Raw genomic sequence first — 22874 nt, forward strand, 5'->3', positions numbered from 1 at the left:
AGGAAGGAAGGAAAGAAGGAAGGAAGGAAGGAAGGAAGGAAGGAAGGAAGGGAGGGGAGAGAGAGAGAGAGAAAGAGAGAAAGAGAAAGAGAGAAAGAGAAAGAGAGAAAGAGCGAAAGAAAAAGAAAGAAAGAAAGAAAGAAAGAAAGAAAGAAAGAAAGAAAGAAAGAAAGAAAGAAAGAAAGAAAGAAAGAAAGAAAGAAAGAAAAGAAAGAAAGAAAAGAAAGAAAGACAAAGACAAAGAGAAAGAAAGTAGGAGGGACAAAGGGGGAGGACAAAGGGAGAAGAAGGGGGAAAGGGAGGGGAGTTGGAGGGGAAAATAAAATGATAAATTGGACAATTGGACTTCCTTAAAACTAAAAATGTTGCTCAACAGAAGACATCATAGACAAGCCACAAATTGAGAAAAATAATTACAAAATAAATAGTTCAGCAAAGGCTATTCAGGATACATAAAGAATGTCTGTAATTTAAAAATAAAAAATACAAAAAATTCCCAATGTTTAAGAATGGGCAAAAACTTGAAAAGGTTCTTCACACAAGAAGATATACAAGTAAATTGTAAACACGTTAAAAGGGTGCTCAACAATTTTAGTCATCAAGAAAATGCAAATTAGAGTATAAGATACCATTTCATACTAGAAAGGCAAATATCAAAAAGACAAATGTTATTAAGAATTTAGAGCAACTGGAACATTTCCGATGGGAACGTAAAATGCCAAAACCGATTTGGAGAACAGTTTGGATGTTTCATATAAAGCTACACATACAACTACTCTATGACCCAGTTCTATTCTTATGTATCTACTCAAGAGAAGTGAAAATATATGTTCACAAAAGACATATATAAAAATCTTTATAGTTTTCTATGAAAAGATGGCCACCACCACTAATTAATAGAGAAATGCAAATCAAAACCTCTGGGAGATATCACCTTAACCCCATTATGATGGCTACAGAAAATAAGTGTTGGCAAAGATGTGGAGAAATTGGAACACTTGTGCACTGTTGGTGGGATTGTAAAATGGTGCAACTGCTATGGAAAACAGTATGAAAGTTTATAAAAAATATTAAAAATAGAACCTTCACATTAGCCAGCAATCTTACTTCCAGATATATGTACAAAAGGATTGATAGCACAGTCTCAAAGAAGTATTTCTACAACCATGTTCCTAGCAGCACTATTCACGTTAGCCAAGAGGTGGATGTAACCCAAACATTTAACAATAAACAAATGCATAACATACAATGGACTATTACTCAGTCTTAAAAAAGAAGGAAATCCTGTCACATGCTACAACATGAATGAACCTTGAGGACATTATGCCAAGTGAAATAAGACAGTCAAAAAACATAAATACTATGTGATTATACTTACATGAGATATCTAAAGTAGTGAAACTCATAGGAACAGAAAGAGTGGTAGTTACCAGGGGCTGTTGGAAATAGAAATGGGGATATTTTCAAGATCAGATTTGCAAGATGAAAAAGCTTAAGATTTGCAAGATGAAAAAGTTCTGGAGATATGTTTCACAACAATGTGAATATGCTTAACACTACTGAATTGTATACTTAAAAATGGTTAAGATGGTAAATTTTATGTTATGTGATTTTTTTACCATAACAAAAAATGTTTATAGTTGCCTCATTCATAAAATCGTCAAAAAAACTCTTCTGGTGCTGACGAGTTGATGGGTGCAGCACAGCAACATGGCACAAGTATACATATGTAACAAACCTGCACGTTATGCACATGTACCCTAGAACTTAAAGTATAATAATAATAAAAAATAAAAAATAAAAATAAAAAAATAAAAAAATTAGAATCAAGCCAAATGTTCAACAGGAGAATGATAAAGAAATTGTGATATAGTCATAAAACAAACTACTACTGGCAATTTAAAAAGTGACCTACAGGTATATGCAAAATCATAAGTTAATCTTAAAAAGCATTGTGCTAACAGAAAGAAGGCAGGCACAAGATACTGTATCATTCCATTTACATAAAATCAAAGAACAGGAAAAAAATATTAATTTATTTTAATAGACATCAGAATAGTGATTGCCTATGGGATAGGAGAAATTACTGAAAAGGTGGACAAATGAACTTTCTGGTGTAATGAACATATTAGTAACTTTTTTGGAGAATGGTTACATAGATACATGCAATTGTCAAAATTCATTGAACAGAACATCTAGCATGTGTACATTTTATTTTATATTATACCTAAATAGAAAACATATTTTATAAACACAATGAAACATTATGCTAAGTGAAATGAGTGAGTCACAAAATGACAAATACTGTATAATTCTACTTATACAGGATATACAAAGTAGTGAAAATTCATAGGAAAAGAAAATAGAATGGTGTTTACCAGGAACTTCAGGAAGGAGGAAATGGAGAGTTGTTTGATGAGTACAGAGTTTCAGTTTTTCAAGGTGAAAAAGTTCCAGAGATATGCTGTACAACAATGTGAATATACTTAACACTACTTAACTGTACACTTTAAGGTGGTAAATTTTATGCCTTTTTAGCACAATTAAAAATAAAAAACACTATGAGAGAACCTCATCAACTCACTAGAATGACTAAAATTAAATTGACAACATCAAATATTGGCAATGATGTAGATCAAAGGGAATTCTCATAACTTGTGTGCAGGAAAGTAAAATGAGAAAATATTTCACAGGGTGTTATAGAGTTAAGTGTACACTACTCTTTAACCTAGAAATTCCCCTCCTGGTATTTCTAGGAGAAATTCTTGAGAGAAATTCAAATATGTGTCCATAAAAAGACTGGTTCAAGAATATCCATTGCATTTACATAGACAATAGCCAAAATTGCAATCAACCCAAATGTCCATCAGCGGTAAAATGGATAATTAAATTGTGCTATATTTATGCAATGGAATACTACTTAGCAATAAAAAGGAACAAGCTACTTATACATGGATGAATATCACAATCTTTCTGTTGTCTGTTTCCACTTATATGATGTTTTAGAACAAGCAAAATTAATGCAAGTTAAACAAACAAACAGAAAAACAGAACTGTGGTTGCCTCTGGTTTTCGGTGAACACAAATTTACTAAGGGACACAAGTGAAATTCTGGAGAGAAGGGAATGTTTTATATCAGGGGTCAGCAATCTTTTTCTATAAAACTACAGATAATAGATAACTTGGGCTTCGCAGATAATACATGGTTTCTATTGTTTTATTTTTTCATAACCCTTTTTAAAATGTAGAAAATATTCTTTGCTTCCAGACTGTAAAAACAGGCTATGGGCCATAATTTGCTAATCCCTACTTTATATCATGATAGAAGTCTAGATTGTATGGGTATGTCATTTTATCAAAATTAGAGAGAAATGATATGGGCATTTCAATGTGTGTAACTGCACCTTAAAATACAGAATTGAAAATTAATAATAACTACCACAAAATTAGGGATGTGAGAAATGGGTGAAGGTATAGATGAAAAAATATAGGATAATGATGATTGTTGAAGGTGAGTTTTGTACACATAAATGTTATACTATTTTGTTTATTTTGCATGTGTTTCTTCCTTTCCTTTTTTTTTTTTTTTTTTTTTTTTTTTTTGCATTTTTTTTTTCTTTTTTTTTTTTTTTTTTTTTTTTTTTTTTGGTAGCAATGGGGTCTCTTTATGTTGCCCAAGCTGGTCTTGAATTCCTAGGCTCAAGCTATCATCCTTCCTCAGTCTCCCAAAGTGCTGGGATTACAAAAAGTGGGTTTTTTTCAAAAAAGAAAAAAAGAAAAATTTCTGGATTGTAGCTGAAGCAGTGCTTAGAGGAGATTTTCTAGCTGCAGGTGACTAAATTAGAAAATAAGAAAGGTTAAAATCAACCATCAAAGCTTCCAACTCAGAAAACTAGTAAAAGAGCAACAAATTAAATACAAAGTAAGTAGAAGGAAGGAAAAAAAAAAAGATAAGAATATAAAAAAAATAAGAAGAATATAAATCAATGGGACAGAAGCAGGCATACAATAGAGAACAATCAACAAAGTTCAAAGTTGATATTTGGAAAATATGAATAGAATTAATATCCTCTAGCAATGCTGATTAAGAAAAAAACATAAATTATCAGTATCAGGAATGAAACGGAGAACATCGTTACAGATCCTAAGGATATCTAAAAGATAGCTTGAGCATATTATATATACAACTTTGTGCCAATAAGTTTGGTAACATATATGAAATGAACAACTTCCTTTAAAGCCATAACTTACCAAAACTGGCACAAGAAGAAATAGAAAGTTTGAATAGTCCAATATCTATTAAAGAAGTTGAATCTATAATTTGAAATCTCCACACAAAGGAAAGAACAATAGGAATCTACTAAAGAGATTTAAGCAGTGATAAAATCGGACTCAATTTTGAAAAGAGTAGTTTGCAATGTGAAGAATGGATTTGAGAGTGGATGTGATTAGAATAGTTAAAAGACAGTTGCAAGGTGCCAGGGGTTAGGGGAGACAGGTGTGAACAGGTGGAGCACAGAGGATTTTTAGGGGATTGAAACTATTCTGTATGTTGCTATAATGGTGAATACATGCCATTATACATTTGTCAAAATTCGCAAGATATATAACACCAAGAGTTTACCCCAATGTAAACTATGGACTTTGGGTGATAATGATGTGTCAGTGTAAGTTCATTATTATAATCAATCAGCCACCCTGTTAATAGTTGGGGGGGCTGTGCATGGGTGGGGACAGGAGATAGATGGGAACTCTGTGCTTTCTGCTCAATTTCCTGTGAACCCAAAACAGTTCCAAAAAATTAAGTCTAGATGTTGGAGTGGATGCAGTGAACAGGGAACACTTTTTTTTTTTTTTTTTTTTTTTGAGATGGAGTTTCAGTCTTGTCACCCAGGCTGGAGTTCAATGGCATGATTTTGGCTCACTGCAACCTCTATCACCCGGGTTCAAGCAATTCTCCTGCCTCAGCCTCCAGAGTAGCTGGGATTACAGGGGCCCACCACCACGCTCAGCTAATTTTTGTATTTTTAGTAGAGACAGGGTTTCACCATGTTGGTCAGGCTGGTCTCGAACTCCTGACCTCAGGTGATCCACCTGCCCCGGGCTCCCAAAGTGCTGGGATTACAGGCATGAGCCACCATGCCCAGCCGAACAGGGAACACTTCTACACTGCTAGTGGGAATGTAAACTACTACAACCACTATGGAAAACAGTATGGAGATTTTTTTTTTCTTTTTTTCTTTTTTTTTTTTTTTTTTTGAGATGGAGTCTCACTCTGTCGCCCAGGCTGGAGTGCAGTGGCGTGATCTCGGCTCACTGCACCTCCCAGGTTCATGCCATTCTCCTGCCTCAGCCTCCTGAGTAGCCGGGACCACAGGTGTCCACCACTACGCCTGGCTAAGTTTTTGTGTTTTCAGTAAAGACGGGGTTTCACCATGTTAGCCAGGATGGTCTCGATCTCCTGACCTCGTGATCCACCCGCCTCGGCCTCCCCTTAGCCACCGTGCCCGGCCAACAGTGTGGAAATTTCTTAAAGAACTAAGAGTAGAACTACCATTTGATTCAGTTTTCAATCCCACTACTGGATATCTACCCAGAGGAAAAGAAGTCATTATGTGAAAAAGATACTTGTACATGCATGTTTATAGCAGCACAATTTGCAATTGCAAAAATATGGAACCAGCCCAAATGTCCGTCAGTCAACGAGTGGATAAAGAAATTGTTGTGTGTGTGTGTGTGTGTGTGTGTATGATATATATGTGTATATATCTATTGGTATATATGTGTATATATATCACATCATATATACATATATTTATATATATGATGGAATACTACCCAGCCATAAAGAGGAATGAATTAATGGCATTTGCAGCAACCTGGATGGAACTAGAGACTATTAATTCTAAGTGAAGTAGCTTAGGAATGGAAAACCAAACATCGTATGTTCTCACTCATAAGTGGGAGCTAAGTTATGAGGATGCAAAGACATAAGAATGATACAAAGGACTTTGGGGATTAGGGGGAAAGGGTGGGAGGGGGGCGAGAGATAAATTACTACAAATTGAGTTCAGTGTATACTGCTTAGGTGATGGGTGCACCAAAATCTCACAAATTGCCACTAAAGAACTTATTCATGTAACCAACTACCACCTGTTCCCCCCAAAAAACTATGGAAATAATTTTTTTAAGAAATTAAGTCTATGAAAAGAAAAAAAGACAATCTTAGTAGCTCTAGTGGGAGATGATGACAGCTTGGACCAGAGTAAAAATCGAGAAAGAGAAGGACATTGGAGCTTCAAGGAAAATGGAGAAGCTTTGATGTATGGGTTGTAGGAAGTGAATTAACCAATAAAGTATAATGGAATTATGAGGTAGTAGTAAGGGACATTTAAATATAAGAAACCATGAATTTATAGTGGAAACAATATACTTTGTTGCATAACTTTCTGCTATAATATTTGACTGTTTAAGTGCAAGCACAAATAAAGTTAAGAGGTGGGATCATACAGAACTAGAGTTTTGCAAGTGGGTCTGACCAAAAAAAACAGAAATATTAATAAGAGCATGTTCAAATGATGGATTATAGAATCTGAATTGGACAATAAAGTAAATAAAACAAGGGCTTGTGAGTTTGGAGAAAGCAGAGGTCAGTAGAGTGGAAGACCTGATATAGTCAAATATAGGAACAGTTGGGATAAAAGGAGGTTATAATCAGAGAGTGTGATGAATTCATAATTTGGGAGGTGAAGCTTTTTTTTTGTTTGTTTTTTGTTTTTTGTTTTTTTGAGACGGAGTCTAGCTCTGTCGCCCAGGCTGGAGTGCAGTGGTGTGATCTCGGCTCACTGCAAGCTCTGCCTCCCGGGTTCACGCCATTCTTCTATCTCAGCCTCCTGAGTAGCTGGGACTACAGGCAGCCACCACTACAACCAGCTAATTTTTTTATATTATTAGTAGAGACAGGGTTTCACCATGTTAGCTAGGATGGTCTTGATCTCCTGACCTCGTGATCCGCCCGCCTCGGCCTCCCAAAGTCCTGGGATTACAGGCGTGAGCTACTGTGCCCGGCCAGGTGAAGCATTTTCAGTAGCAGTTATAGAAGATGGAAAAGCAGAAGGTATTAATATAATGGTAGCAGTGTTTGACCAAAGCAGAATGGAAGAGAAGATTATTAGGACGATATGACAAAGAATGAAATAGTCAAGATATATAGTTGTCCACAGTCCATGTCCAATTGATGTCACCAGCATAACAGCAGGTCTTGGAGTAGAGAGGAGGACCATGATCCATATCCCAAAATATTCAATAAATTAGGGGTAGTGAATATGGAGAGTAGATGGAAGTAACAGGAGGTGTAGAAGATGCTAAAACAGAGAGTGGCATTAGCCTCAAAAGCTTGTGAGTGTGTTTAACAAAGGCAAGAGAATCATCGTTTGGGAAGCATCATCAGTAATCAAGGGATACAATTTCACCACATGATCATGATCCTGAGGTACTGAGGCATAATAACAGCCACCACTGGAGAAGAAGTGGCTACGGGGAAGATAATATTCTCAATAGAGGCTCTAGAATGGCCCCAAATATTTTTTCACAAAGTAAACACTTTGTTTCACAGCAGCTGCAGTTTACTCCTCTTCACATTTCTTAAAGAAAGAGATAATCTCTAACAACTGAGAATTTCCTTTAAAGAACTCCAGGATACTTTCCATTTGCCTTTAGAGGAGTACAGGGAACATGCCAATCAGTTCCACATTCTGGGGAAGAACATGAGACTAAGAGATACAGCCTAATTTTTCTGCACACAATTTTGCAGAAGTTGTGATCTTAAAAGATGTTGAAAAGTATCAGCTCTGTGGCCTTCTGACTCTAGCTGCTTGTTTTTCAAGGACATCCATCCCATTGTGCACTGCTCCTTTCTATATCTGGCTCAGAAAGATCTGCTTTCCATCTGGATCCTGGTACCCAGCCCTAACGTTATAAAGGTCATGAATACATATAAGTAGTCAAGGCAGTGCTGGACTCACAGTGACAGTATGATCAGACACGTATAAATAGTCAAGGCAGTGCTGGACTCACAGTGACAGTATGATCAGATCCACCTCCAGCTTCAAAAAAGCATTCAACTAAAAAGCATTAAAGCACGCCTACATGGTAAATTGGTAAATTCTAGAAAATCCTGGCTTTCTCTCTAAGTTTGAGTTACACTCTATACCTGACATGGCAACACAAGTCAGTGAAGGGAACACATAAAGAGATGTCATGAGGATAATGGGAGGGCAATTTCTTCACTGTTGGAGAAGGAAATTACAAATATGGAAAAGTAAAACATAAAATAAAATAAAACAGAATTAACCCTGTGGCACTGGATTAGAATTAGAGAGTTTAGTATGAATTTATGGTTTTAGATAGATTTATTGATATGAATATTATAGATACTAACTGAATAAAATAAAAACCCACATGTGCACACTGATATAAATAAATGAATGAATAAATAAATGAGGAAGAAGAGAAGCTTCTTTCTTATAATAAAATGTCAACCAGTAAATGTAGAAACAATGATGGAATACGACATTTATCAATGGATGTCAAAATTATTGGGTAAAACTTTGATGAAGAACAGGATATTTACATAAAGTATCTCTCCCAATATTATATATTAATTACAATAAGATAAAAGCAGTTACTCTCCAGTGGAGGAACTTGGCAGACAGCACCTAAATTAAGTAATCAGGTTAACATCACTAATAATGGGATGATCAACATCATCCTCATAAAGTGCCTCCTGATAAAGTGCACTGAAAAAGACACGTAACTTCTGTAGTATTCTGGCTGAAGATGCATAGTTTAAATCAATCTTGAGGAACCCAGGCAAACTCAAATTGAGGGACAGTCCATGAAATAATTTATCTGAATTCAGTAAAAATATAAAGATGAAGAAAAACAAAGAAAATCTGAGAAACTGTTACAGATTAAAAGCAACTAAAAAGATATGACAGCCAACTAAATGTGTGAGTCTGGATTAGAAACTGATCTGTGGGAATATTAGCTGTATTGTATAAGACCATTAGTAAAATTAGAATATGGGAAGTAGTTTAGATAATAGTATTGTAGCAATGTTAAATTTTCTGATTTTGATCATTATACTGTAGTGTTTTTAGGAAGTACACACTGAAGTGTTTAGAGATAAAAGGGCATAGGGTCTAAAACTTACTCTCAAATGGCTCAGAAAAATAATGTACATAAATATATAAATAGATAATAAAAAGCAACTAGGCAAAACGTAAATAATTGCTGAATCTTTGAATTATTCTTGAAGCTTTTTGTAGATTTGAAATTATGTCAAAATTAAAAGCTACCCCAAAAAAGATGTCATGGACACACTCTACCTTGAGTCAATACTTCTAGTGTATCAGCTGTCCCAGGTTTGGCCTGTTTTGGCTCCATAATTTGGACCTAGATTTCTGTTTAGCATCCTGGATTATCAAACCAGTGTAGAATTGTCTATTTTAGTTCTGACCTTGATCCCCATTTTGGACTCATGTCTCATTATCTTGCCTTCATCTCCGGGCATTACAATCACGTGTAAGAAAAATACCAAACTGGCCGGGCATGATGGCTCACGCCTGTAATCCAAGCACTTTGTGAGGCTGAGGCGGGAGGATCACCTGAGGTCAGGAGTTCCAGACCAGCCTGACCGACATGGTGAAACCCTGTCTATACTAAAAATATAAAATATTAGCCGGGTGTGGTGGTGGGTGCCTGTAATCCCAGCTACTCAGGAGTCTGAGTACTCAACTACTCAGGAGAATCCCAGCTACTCAGGAGAATCGCCTTGAACCTGGGAGGCAGAGGTTGCAGTGAGCTGAGATCGTGCCATTGCACTCCAGCCTGGGCAACAGAAGCAAAACTCCGTCTCAAAAAAAAAAAAAGAAAAATACCAAATCATAACATCTCTTCCTAACCTCTAGGACATGTCCTATCTTCCACAGGCCACATATCTTCCATTTCCTTTGTTTTCTCACTTGTTCAGTGCTCTGGAAGTAGTAGTTGCCTCATTCAGATTTGTTGGAATGATTTGAAATGGCCCACTTCATAAATGTACAGCAATCTGTGATTGCCTTTTAAAATCCCACTTTCACGAACCTGAAGGAACCCAAGATAGTATTCACAAGTCTTGTATGGACTCAGTCCAAGGAGGAGCCAAGATTTTAAAATGGCTTAGGAAGGATCATCAGTATCCTTGCCTTATCTACAGGCTGCTTTCTTAAGCAAGCCATCCAAGGTCTCCTTGAACATAATTAGTGGGATTAGGGAAATAACCACTTTTCAAATAGAAATTACCAAGTGACTGGAAAATGAAGATTTGGAATGATTATGGGATATTTACTTGATAATAATCCTAATAGTTACCACTTGATAAAGAAGCTATGCGCCAGGAAATGCACAAGATGCTTTACGTGTATTGTCTCTTTAAATCCTCATCCAACCTGAAGGGTAGACATTAATATAACCCTTTTATAAATAAGGAAACTAAGGCTTAGGGAGTTTAGATGACTTGCCCAAGTTAATACAGCTCTTACATGGTAGAGCTGAGATTTGAGTGCTTCATGTCTCTTTGACTCCAGAGCACATACCTTTGCCATTGCATAATATGATCATACCAACCCAGTAGCAACCCTGCAGTTTCCCTGAACTGATTTGTTAAGGGGTCTTCCTAAACAGCTCTGATGTTAGTTACTTTGGAGAACAGATTTATTTTAGTGGGAATTTACATAAATGAAGGTTTCTCATACCATTTCGAACACATCACTTGCTCTTGACTTGATGGACTTAACGTCTCCAAAATCTCCATGGGGGAGCTTTTTCAGCCACACCCAATCACCCTAGAAAGAAAAGGAGGAGAATGAATAGTGGTTAAACTTAGTTCCCAGCAGTTTTAGAAAAATGTCCCTTCCACATAAAGGGTTTATAGCTATACCAGCAATCCAAATAGACATTTTCCTTCTCTCCCACCCTCCACCTCACAGACATTCTGTATTCTGAGCTGAAATGAAGTCATGCACAGAAGTTAAACTTTAAAATTACAGTTTCTCAAGACAGGGAAACAATTGCAGGTATGTAGACCCCAGAAAAGGAATGATACCACTCTTTGCAAAGACTTTCTTAACTAACTGTAGGAAGTGCTAGGATTTTTCACTTTTTCATAGCTAAGTGATGTAGCACCAGGTTCCCCGTGATTAATGGTGATGGTTAGTGGTTGCAATTCCCACTGCCTTGAGGCGTCTGTGGAGGGAAACATAGGGTGGGAAATGTAGTGTAGCAAATGTTTCCTGCATTTACCTTGATCCATTTTTCTCTTGTGGGACAGGCCATTTGTGTGTGTGTGGGGGGGTGTTGTCTTATGCTTTAGTCATAATCCAATTGGCTTAAATCTAGATTAAACATTTCTTATTTGAATGCTCAATGTACTACCATAGTAATGTGAGTAATCTAGAGTCTTCCAAAAGTCTGTTTCTGACTTATTAAGTAAAAAACTGCTATTTTAAGGCTTCTGTCAAGTTAAAAACAACAATTATTTTATTGTTTTCACTTCAACACCAGCGCCTGATAATTTTTTTCTATGTGCATAGCCTCAAGGATTCATCAGTCATAAAGCCCTATTTAGTTTCCATCCAACCCAAATTTAAAAAAATACAAATATAGATTCTTTCTTCTCCATAATAGTAATAATGCCTTACATTTGCACAATTCTCTCTACTCTTCAAAGTGATTTCACATCCATTACCTATAGCCTGGAGATTCCATTTCGGGCTGCACCAACTTGTCATCAAGTAGAGATAATAAAGCAGAGAGCTCTGTGCAGTCAAATTCCAAAAATAAAAGAGTGTAACCAGGCCGGGTGCACGCCTGTAATCCTAGCACTTTGGGAGACCAAGGCGGGCACATCACGAGGTCAGGAGATCAAGACCATCCTGGCTAACACAGTGAAACCCCATCTCTGCTAAAAATACAAAAAATTATCTGGGCGTGGTGGCGGGCGCCTTAGTCCCAGCTACTCAGGAGGCTGAGGCAGGAGAGTGGCGTGAACCTGGGAGGCAGAGCTTGCAGTGAGTGGACATGGCGCCACTGCACTCCAGCCTGGGCAAGAGAGCAAGACTCTGTCTTTAAAAAAAAAAAAAAAAAAAAAAAAAACAGTGTAACCACTCTCTTATCAAGGAATATATCTGGCTATGGCAGTGCATCTGGAAACCTGCCAGAGGCAAAGGCTAATGGAAGCTGCAGGCTTCTGAGTTAGTTGCCAGCACTTTGTATTATCATTTACTACCCAAGGAGCTCAAAGCCCTTTAACTAAGAAATAGCCCTCCAAGACCTTCAGCAGCTGGAAAAAACGAACAAACAAACAAACAAAACCCAACAAATGCACTGGCCAGGCTCAGTTCCCAGAGAGTTCAGAAGGGTAGTCCCGGATCAGTGCCTGCCTGCAGCAGAATGGTCAAAGCATTCGATCCACTAAATCTCCAAGTGTGGTCCCTGGACCAGCTGCATTAGCATCACCTGTAAATTGGTTAGAAAGGCCAGTTCTCAAGCCCCACCCAACACTTAACGAAATCAGAAATTGTAGGGTGAGGTCCAGCAATCTGTGTTTTAACAAGTCCTCCACGCGACTCTAATACAGGTGAAAGTTTTTGATCCACCATCCCAGCCTTTGCCTTTTCCTCATATTTATGGAACTCTCCTCACTCATACTCTCTTCACTTACCTCTTACTAAGTTTCTTTCATCAAAATCTGCTCTCAGTCAGGGATCTAAAACTCATTCACAGAAGTCAGGAGGGCCTGACACAAGCTTGAAGTTTTACCCTTCAGAGAACTTTGCCCTTTAGAGGGACCAAAGGCTAAACATTAAGCTGAAAGAATAAAACTCTAACTGAAAATTCATGGAATCAACCAACGTGTGGGAAAGACTAGTGAACAAAAAAGCCTTCCCGGCACCTTTGCAGTTATGTTACTGAGCCCACGGTCACTGCTAGCCACTATGGCACTTTTGTGCTAGTTAGAAAGGGTATTTTCTCTCAAATTTAAAAAATCTTAACTTTGTGAGTATATTATCATACAGCCTGTGGCAGCCCTGTGATGTTAGGCAGCACACCCTGGCTGTATACATACACATACCATACTCTCATTTATGGACACATCCCCCAGACACCAGGGAGCACATTCCACTAGCAGCATGGATGCTCTGCACATCACCAAATTCTATCTGCCCAGTGAGGCCTCTTTGTCAGCTTTGCAGTCAGGCATTAGGAGTTGGGGTGAGAAGTCAAAATTGGTCCTCTGAGAATATTAGGCAGGAGAGAAAAGCAACCTCAAGAAACTTCTGGAAAATAGTCAAGATAGTACATACCCAGCTACACATGAGTTTACCAGTGACTGTGTATGTGCATAGCTGGGAGTGCCAGTACAGATGTAGATGTGAGAAGGCTCTTCTACCACCTCATTCCAGAACTAGGCTGAGAAGCCAGAATCTCTGTGCCCACTTTGGTACCACTCACACATAAGTTGGCATATGTTACAATGTGAATATTACCCTCTTAGATGTAGTTCCCCTTTGCAGAGCACAACCTGAACATCAGTACGCACAGTCCTGACTCTGCCTCACACCTGGTACCCCATACCTTCTTCCTAGAGCCAGCCTTATTGCAAACATGGGCTAACCTTCTGTCTGGCTTATTAACTGCCACCAGCAGCTAAGCAGAGCTTTTTCCTGCCAAATCAACAAATGTGAGAGCTGGAAAGGGTCATAGGTATCCCTAACACAATCCCTTCATATTTTGATAAAGAAACTGAAAACTTAAGAGATTAAGTGATTATCCCAAGGTCAGAAAACTAGGTAGTAACAGAGCCACAGTTGACCCAAGGTCTTCCATCTCCTACTTTGTTGCTCTTTCCTCTCGTTGGGGTTTCTTTGGTTTGGGAGATTTTTGTGTGTTTGTTTTAAGATTTAAATAATTCTCACAAAGTTTGTAAGCAAATTTTTGAGTCTGTGTGCATTCTACTTCATGAATAATGAGGAAAAGGGAGGAAATGGGCAAGTTTTATCTTCACCACACATGCACTATTTGTTTTGTTTTTTTCTTCTAAGAGAGAATGATAAAATACTTCACTCATCACTCACTTTTTAATTAAGAGCAAGAAACATCAAACTCTATTCACTTAACTTTTTAGAAGTAATTTAATGTCCATCAGTTTTGAACTAAAGCCATGGTGTATTAATAAGGGGAAAGAGCACTAGATCCTAGACCTGGCTCTGCTTCAAACTCAAGGGTGGCCTTAGAACAGCCACTCAATCTGCCTGAGCCTCAGTTTCCTCACTGACAAAGCTGGACTTACTAGATGATTTCTGGACTTACTAGATGATTTTTTTTTAGCTCTGATGATCTGCGATTCTGTGATAAGAAAGAAAAGATGGTTGACGGAAGGGAGGGGGCAGGGAGAGAGTTACAAGGGATATAGAAGGTGAGAAGACAGAAAAAATGCTCTGAGAAAGAGAGATGAATGGAGAGAGAGAAAGATGAGACAAAGAGGAAAACACAGGGAGAAGCAAAGAGGAAAAAGTAGTCAGAAAATGAAGAGGGAAGATGAATTCAGTGGGTTCTCTCTGAATGTGTCAGGGTTACACTGCTGCCCACCACACCTCGTCTCACCCAGACTGTAACTATTAGAGCAGATCATGACATGTCCCCACTGCATCTGCCATTCACAGCTCTTTCTGCCTGGAAGTCAGCTCATCTGGCTTTCCTTTCACATTTCAAAGGCTATCTGTGAAATGAGGGCTGATTTTCCCACACAATTCCAAAGGTTATGCATCTGTGTGTAAAATAAAGTATGAATTTGTGAGTGTAGTACAATGTGATAGCATGTCCTAGGGAAACCTGTCTTTTGCTATTAGATATCTGCTACTCCAGGCACCTTATCTGGAAATTCCAGGTCTTCCAATGACAATTCTTATGAAAATCTGATTTATTTTAAACAGAAACTAGACAATGAGTCTTCTTTAAAACATTCCTAATAGAGTACTGTTTCAGAAGACACACTACGTCTTTGTTTCATCTGTTAATTCTATTGGCTTATGTCCCCTCTTTGAGTCCTCTTTAACCTCTTTAGTCAGTCCTCTTTAGTCAGGGCAGTTTTCTAGCCTCAGCTGCCTTCCTTCACACTGTGCCATCAGCCTAATATTGACTTCACCGTGTAGGTATTATTCTCATAACACCCTCCTTTTGTAAAAATAAAGTCCCCATTTGGCCTACACCATTTAAAAATACTCATGATCTGACTGACCAATAGTCATTCTTAGCTCTCTGCCTCCTTCCAAAATGAGAAAATACCTGACAGACTGTTAAAGGCCAGTTACATACAGATGTTAATTTTTTTCCCCTTCTCAATTCTACACTATAACCTTCCAACCCCACCAAATAAAACACACCACAATTTAACACATAAATTATTCCACAGAATCAGAGAATGATAGCATATTGAGCCAGAAAAGGCCTTAGAGGTCTGTTAGACCAGCAATTCTCAACCCAGGCTGCACATATCAGAGAACTTTTAAAAAATACCAATACCGGGCCCCACCTCATGCCAGCTGAATCAGAATTGCTGAGGGTGGGGCCTGGGAGCAGGTATTTCTTAAATTTCCCCAAGGAGATTCCAGTAAGCAACCAAGGTTGAGAATTTAGTTCAACCCTTCATTTTACAGATAAAAACCAAGGTTATGGAGATTTACTTCAGAATCCCAGAGGGGTCAATACATTTCTAAAGCCATCAGTTCATTCCATTTGACATTCAAGAGCCATCTGGTTACCCTATCTTAGGTCTTTGAGAGAGTAGAGCTGACAATTCCCCAATACCTCAAGTTTACATTTGAAGCGGTTCTCCTCTTTGATTGAATTAAGTCCAAAGCAAGATCCAGAGGTTTCTGCCACTAATTTAAGTCAAAGCCCTCACATAGGCTGAACAAACATACACCATGCTAATGTTGGTGTTGAAGGCCTATAGTCCATTTGTGCTGCTATAACAGAATTCCTATGACTGGGTAATTTATAAAGAGAGGAATATATTTCTCATAGTTCTGGAGGCTGGGATGTCCAAGATCAAGGTACCAGCAGGTATGGTGGTCTGGTGAGGTCTGCTCTCTGCTTTCAGGATGATGCCTTGTTGCTACATCCTCCCAAGAGGAGGAACACTATGTCTTCACATGGCAGAACACAGAACAGCAAGCTAGCTGAAGGCTGCATTAAGCCTCTTTTATAAGAGCCTTAATATCGTTCACAAAGGAGAAGCCCTTGTGGCCTAATTAGCTCTTAATATCATCACATCAATCTGTGAAATCAAACAAATCATATGCTTCCAAAATACAATGGTAGGATATGCACAAGATAGACATTTCTATTCCAAAAGTCAGAAGTAGGCAAGAAGAAAGATGTAACAGGTCCAAAGTAAGTCCAAAATCCAACAAAACAAACAACATTAAGTCTTAAGTCTTGAGAATAATATTTGACTCCATGTTCCAATTCCCAGACACATTGGGGTGGGTGTTGGGCCCCCAAGGCCCCAGTGGATTCCACCTTCATGGCTTAACTGGGTGCAACCCATGCCACAGCTCTCACAGGTTGGAGTCAGTATGACTGCAGCTCTCCCAGACTGGCGTTGCATTCTGGTGGCTTTACAGGTCTGGGGTGTCAAGGGTGGCCGTGCCCCAAAGCCCCACTAAGCACTATGCTACTGGAGGATCTTTGTGGTGGCCCTGACTCCACAGTTTTGCTGAGTACTGCCCTAGTAAGGACGCTTTGTGGTGGCCCAGACCCCACAGTTCCACTGGGTATTGTTCCAGTGGGGACTCTCTGCAGTGGCCCTGCCCCTGTGGCAAGTCTCTGCCTGGGTGCTGAAGCTGTCCAAGACATCCTTTGAAATCTAGATGGATGTATCCATGCCTCCATACCTCTTGCACTCTGAGAGCCTGCAAAGTTGGCACCACGTGGGTACTACCAAGATTTATGGCTTGCATCTTCCAGGGCAGTAGGCCAAGCCACATCTTGGACCACCTGAGTCAGAACTGGGAAGGTCAAAGAGCCCTGCACTGAAACATGGGAAGCAGAGATTTGAGTCAGCCCCAGGCGGCAAGCCCTGGGATCTCACAGGTGCCCTGGACCGCATCAGTGTCCTGGGCCTCTACTTTGAAACCAGTTCGATGCTCAAGGCCCTGGCTCTCTGGGCCTGTAAAGGGCATGACAGCTTTGAAGATCCCAAAATGTCTTTGGGGTCATTCTCCCATTCTCCCGTCATCTTGATGAATAGCATCTGGCTTCCTTCTATCCATACCAATCTCCTTAGCAAACTTTTTTTTTTTTTTTTGTCACACTCTTGGTTTTCTCTCCTAAACACGCTTTTTCATTCTTCACATGGCAAGGCTGAGAATTTTACAACTCTATATGTTCTGTTTCCCTTGTTTTTTAAAAAAAAATGCATTCTGTCTTTAAGTCATTTATCGCTTTTTGCATCTTACTATAAGCAGTTAAGAAAAGCCATGCAGCACCCTGAATGCTTAGATGTCTAGAGATTTCTTCCACCAAAAATCCTCATTCATTGCTCACGAATTCTACCTTCCACAGGGTCCTAGAATATGGACATAATTCAGCCAAGTTCTTTACCAATTTATAAAAAGAATGGCTTCTTTTCCAACTTCGTTCCTCATTTCCATCTAAGACTTCCTCAAAATGGTCTTTAACGTACATATTTTTACCAATGTGGTCAATCTGTTCACGACCACTTAAGTAATCTCTAAGAAGAATCAGGCTTTCCATACAGTTCATCTCTTCTTCCAAATCCTCAACAGAATTTCCCTTACCACTCCATTCTCAGCAATCAAGACTTTTTCCAGCACTCCCTTCAAAAGTGTTCCAGCCTCTCCCCATTACCCAGTTCCAAAGCGACTTCCACAGTTTTAGGTATTTTTTTGGTAACAACTCACTGCTCTGGTACCAATTTCTGTCTTAGCCTGTTAATATTGGGTAATTTATAAAGACCAGAAAATTATTTTTTACAGTTCTGAAGGATGGGATGTCCAAGATCAAGGCGCCAACAGGTTCGGCTGTCTAGTGAGGGCTGCTCTCTGTTACCAAGATGGTGCCTTGTTTCTGCACCCTCCAGAAGGGAGGAATGCTGTGTCCTCCCAGAGCAGAACGTGGAAGGGCAAATTAGCCAAACACTGCATGAAGCCTCTTCTATAAGGGCTTTAATTCAATTGATGAGAGAGGAGCCTTCATGGCCTAATCACCTTCTAAAGACCCCATCTATTTATACCATCACATTGGCCATTAAGTTTCAACACCTGAATTTTGAGAGGGACACATTCAAACCATAGTAAGGTCCCTGTCAATTATTTATCTAATAGAGAAGAGTATTCATTTGAAAAATCCAATGTGGTTGACAATCTAAAAACTCATTCTGTCCTGTTTTGGACTTTCTTTGTAGTTACTGTTGAAGTTGAGAGTGTTTGCTGCTCTTGGGAGTATCTTCAAACAAAACAAGGAAACCACACTGAGAAGGCCTCACTTAGAAGGAACAGAAAGGCAGTCTAGTTTCCCTTTTACCCCCTGCTTAACTCATTCATGCTGAGAAGAAACAGTTCATCTCTCTGATGCAAGATTTGTTCTGGTTGCCAAATTCTAGTATCTTAGATCAGGTGGTACAGGGTGGCCTCTTAAAGCTTGAAAGACAGAAACCTCAGTGGAATGAAAAGGATTTCTATTTTCAGCAGCAGAAAGTAACCTGTTACTCCAAGAGGCAGAACAGGTGAAGAAAAATAAATAACTGAATAATTTTTAAAGTCTCAATATCAGAAGTACAAGTACAGGAAGAACAACTAGAATTTGAAGAGAAGGGTACCCCAAACTCTGCCGTGCACACGCATGTCTCTAGACATCTCATTACAAACAATAGACTCAGGGAGTCATTTCTTCTATTATTATCTATATATCTTCTGGAGTGAGTGACACATTTAAATGTTTGGGTCTCAAGAACTTTTTTCTACATGCATAGTAAATATATGGAGTTGAAAGACCAGTGAAGTTATAAATAAGTAGATTTGTTGCTGAGGAAAATAATTGACAAGAATGTCAACTAAACAAGTCCATAAGCAAACACAGACACCAAACTGGAAAGACTTGCCAAAAGCCCCAGTATTTTTACCCAAAGACTAATTACTAAATCATTGCCTCATTTTAAAATCCAAGAAAGCAGTAGATTAGACAGCTGTTAAATATCTTACTTCATAAATCGCTATGTTGGAGTTTTCATAGGTAGCTGGAGTTAGACTGCCTGAAGAAAAGGAGAGTCTTGGGAACCTCCCACTTTGGACCTCTGAGGTAATCTGGAAGCTTACACTGGCACGACTTCCTCTCTGTGAAAGGATTAGGAAAGAAAAGTTATGAACAAAATACTCATGATATAGCACAGAGCTTATCTGAATTTTCTTTTTTATTCCTAAGAAAAGAACCGTATGAGTTGAACCCTGTAAACATGAGGTTGATTGATTTTCTCTATCCTTCTGAACTTTTTTTCTTTTTTAGTTCAGGGTTGGTACCTTGTTTAACCACCATGTAGCACCAAAAAATTATAAAGGTGCTTCCATCTCCTAGAGAGGATTAAAATTATAGATGGGGCAAGAAAGAATGCCAGTCATAATTTAATCTGGGACCCTCACTTTATAGACAAAAAAGTAAGACCAAAAAAAGATAAAATAAGTTTCCTAATATCATACAGCTAGTCAATTGTTTAGTTACAAGAATTATTGTTTATAAAAATCTAACATTAAAAAAAGTCAATAGCAGACCTAGGACAGCATCCCACCTTGCTGACTCTCAGGAGTGGCTCTTTTTGTGATACTATCCTGAATGGCATCCTTCTTTGTGCAGGTAAAATTAATGGCAGAGGGATCCCAGAGAGCAATAATAGTAGAGAGTGAGCAGATCACATGCCTATATATAATTTATGAGTCTGATGCTTAAATGGGTCAAATTCTCTATTCCTTGATTTTTGAAGTGGCACACATAAGTCTGGTAGGAAAGGGCTGGGAACTGCACAGTTGAATGACAAGAGGAAGAGTTACCTGCAATCTGTGTTAACCTTTAAAATTGAACCTCTGTATCTTCAATTGAACCAGTAGACTTATTTCACACGAAGACATATAAATCAACAGGTTCCTCATATTCTCCATACCTCCAAATGTGCCTTTCTTAGAATTAAAGCAATCCAGAGCTAGTAGTTACATTTTGGTATTGTCTAGGAGTGCCCCCACCCTCAACTCCAACATCCCTGTTTTATAATTAGGAAACAAAGACCTAGAGAGGTACATAGGGACTGGGACAAGAATCTTGGTGTTATATCTGATCCTGTGCTCTCTCTACAACTACATTATGCTTTATTTTACTTTGCTTGCCAATAAAAATTAATCTTAACTACTTCCCAACACTCTACCCCTTAATAGTCTTTGATCAACTAAAGATTACAGCTGAGTTAGCCCAGAGTTAAGCTCCTTCTATGAAGACTATCACAAAGTTCCAAGACAATGGTAAACTCCACCCAGCCCCCAATGTGCTGAAATCTCAACAGCTCAAAATTCAGACAAGATGGAAAACTTGACTCTTCACATAACCCCAGCATCAACCTGAACACTCCCCAACAGAGCAAGGTCAGGGAGGAATCTACTTCCCTTTCATTCTTTATTTTCATATCTCAGCAGGAGTACCTAGATCTGTATATTGAGATATAGACCTCTCCATGAAGGGCAAAGGAGAAAGCAAGGGAATTGCCAAAATCCACACACATTTTGACTTCAGCTTCATTTTCTTCTAAAAACTTCCTTTCCTAACTTGACTTCTCCTGACCTGCCAATTTTTCTAGACGGAATTAATTTTATATTCACTAAGAGTTTACACTTTCAGACATTCCATTTGGATGGAATTCTTGGCTTGGCTTCTTGACTGATTAGGCACAGCCAGCTGCAAGTTTGTGACTACACAGCAATTAAGGAAAATGTATGCTTCCCCTATCTCTTCCCATCAGAACCTCTGATACAAGCCAAATGCCAAAAGGGATCTGGAGGCCAAGAGCTATGTTCTTCTAGGGTAATGCCATCCTTTTCCACCTGGGCCAAAATAGTAAAAACATAAAATAAAATAAAACAATTTTTTTTTCAATTTACAAAAGAACATTCCCTACTATAAGGCTACCAATCCCTTATAACAGTATACCAATCCCTTAGTAACAGTAATAGTCCCGTTACTATTCATTTTTCTCACTCATGTGGTAAAAAGTGATGACGTTTTATTCTCATCTCAAAATTTATGCACAAGTGAAAAAAAAACTATCAGGATGAGCAAGATTTTAAAACCCTAGGTACTTTGTTTACCTGAAGGTAGCACTGCTCAGCTATTTATGGTGACTTTGTGAGGCCTGGTATGCTTTAGTCACCCAAATATGGTTTATGTCTCAGTACAAATGAGAGGAGGAATAGGTGGAGGTCTTACAGACTACACTGGACTATTGCAAATCCTATACAAATTAAAGCCTCATTCAGTCCAAAATTGAGCTCTGTGTATCATTTTGATATGTTAGAGCTAAAACATCTAGGCAATTGATATGAACTGTCATTTTGACATGGATACCACCAAAGAAGTGGGGATTTTACAAATAGGTTTATTGCTTTTGACTGAAACTTTACTATATTTTGCTACATTTAGACAATAACTTCTAATCATCTACTTTTACTACTGAACATCCATTTCTGGATAAAACATCTTGTCACAAAAGTGAATACTTTTTTCTTAGTATTGGGTTACATATTAGTATTGCTTCAGAGCTTGTATTTCAACATCTATACTTTCTACTTAAAGCAGGAAATTTTATGCGAGGCATACTGAGTATGGCAAATCCAGACAAATTCCACTACCATGAGTCCTAGGGTCCTTTGGTGGCTCCAAAAATGGGGACTAATATCAATAAATTTTTATGCCACAAGGGTGGAGTGTAGGCTTCAGCCACAGTAACAGTTTTGGCTTTCAGCAATACATTTCCAGGAACACAATATCAACCTTACGAAAAGATCTGATGATTTAAACAAGTAAGAATTAGGGTTATAATTGAAAATTAAATCAAACAGCTGAACAACTAATTTGACTCCAACTGCTCAGGGTAGTACCATGTAAATCCATTCTTACCCAGCCAACTAATTAAATATACCCTTCAATTTCACATTCAGGCAAAATACCAGTTTGGTCACTGAGATAACAATTAATTACCAAATCTGGCACAGTTGTGTAGCAAGAGTAAATGGCACATGAAGACAATATAAGATGTTTGTATACTCTTCCTATATCCACTACCATACTATAAATTACAGACTAGTGTCTTTACTGTGGCTACATATACTAGCACAAGGAGACACACTAGCTAGCTTTGACAGTACTCTTCCCCACATGTTCTCTTCTCCAAGCTTCTATTTATGCTGTTTCCTCTGCCTAGGATGCCTCACCTATGGGGCCAGATAGGTAATATAAAGAGGTGAAATATGCTGAGTATAAGACAATATAGAGTGGTGGGAATTGTATCAAACTGCAAAGAACTTGCCTTTTCCACAAAACACAACTACTACTGAGTTATAGCCAATTGTCAGAATGAGATCCAAGGTTGACAGATCTTCCAACTTTTAAAGAAAACTCAGAAATCCAGATTTTTATATGTAATTTCATAATTTCAAAATTCTGGCTTTTTTTTTTTTTTTTTTTTTTTTTTTTTTTTTTTTTTTTTTTTTTTT

General features: G+C 38.3%; 1 protein-coding gene across 1 annotated transcript in view; it reads right to left on the reverse strand.

Annotated features, from left to right (window-relative positions):
- GUCY2F (guanylate cyclase 2F, retinal) overlaps positions 1-22874 on the reverse strand; it is an 81270-nt gene that overhangs the window by 44647 nt on the left and 13749 nt on the right. Inside the window, exons 4-5 of the mRNA XM_025371849.1 lie at positions 19329-19460; positions 10797-10886 (exon numbers count right to left, since the gene is read on the reverse strand). Coding sequence (XP_025227634.1) covers positions 10797-10886; positions 19329-19460 — 222 coding nt within the window. The remainder of the gene's footprint in view (positions 1-10796; positions 10887-19328; positions 19461-22874) is intronic.

Source organism: Theropithecus gelada, chromosome X (assembly GCF_003255815.1).
Source record: "Theropithecus gelada isolate Dixy chromosome X, Tgel_1.0, whole genome shotgun sequence".
NCBI classification, from domain to species: domain Eukaryota; kingdom Metazoa; phylum Chordata; class Mammalia; order Primates; family Cercopithecidae; genus Theropithecus; species Theropithecus gelada.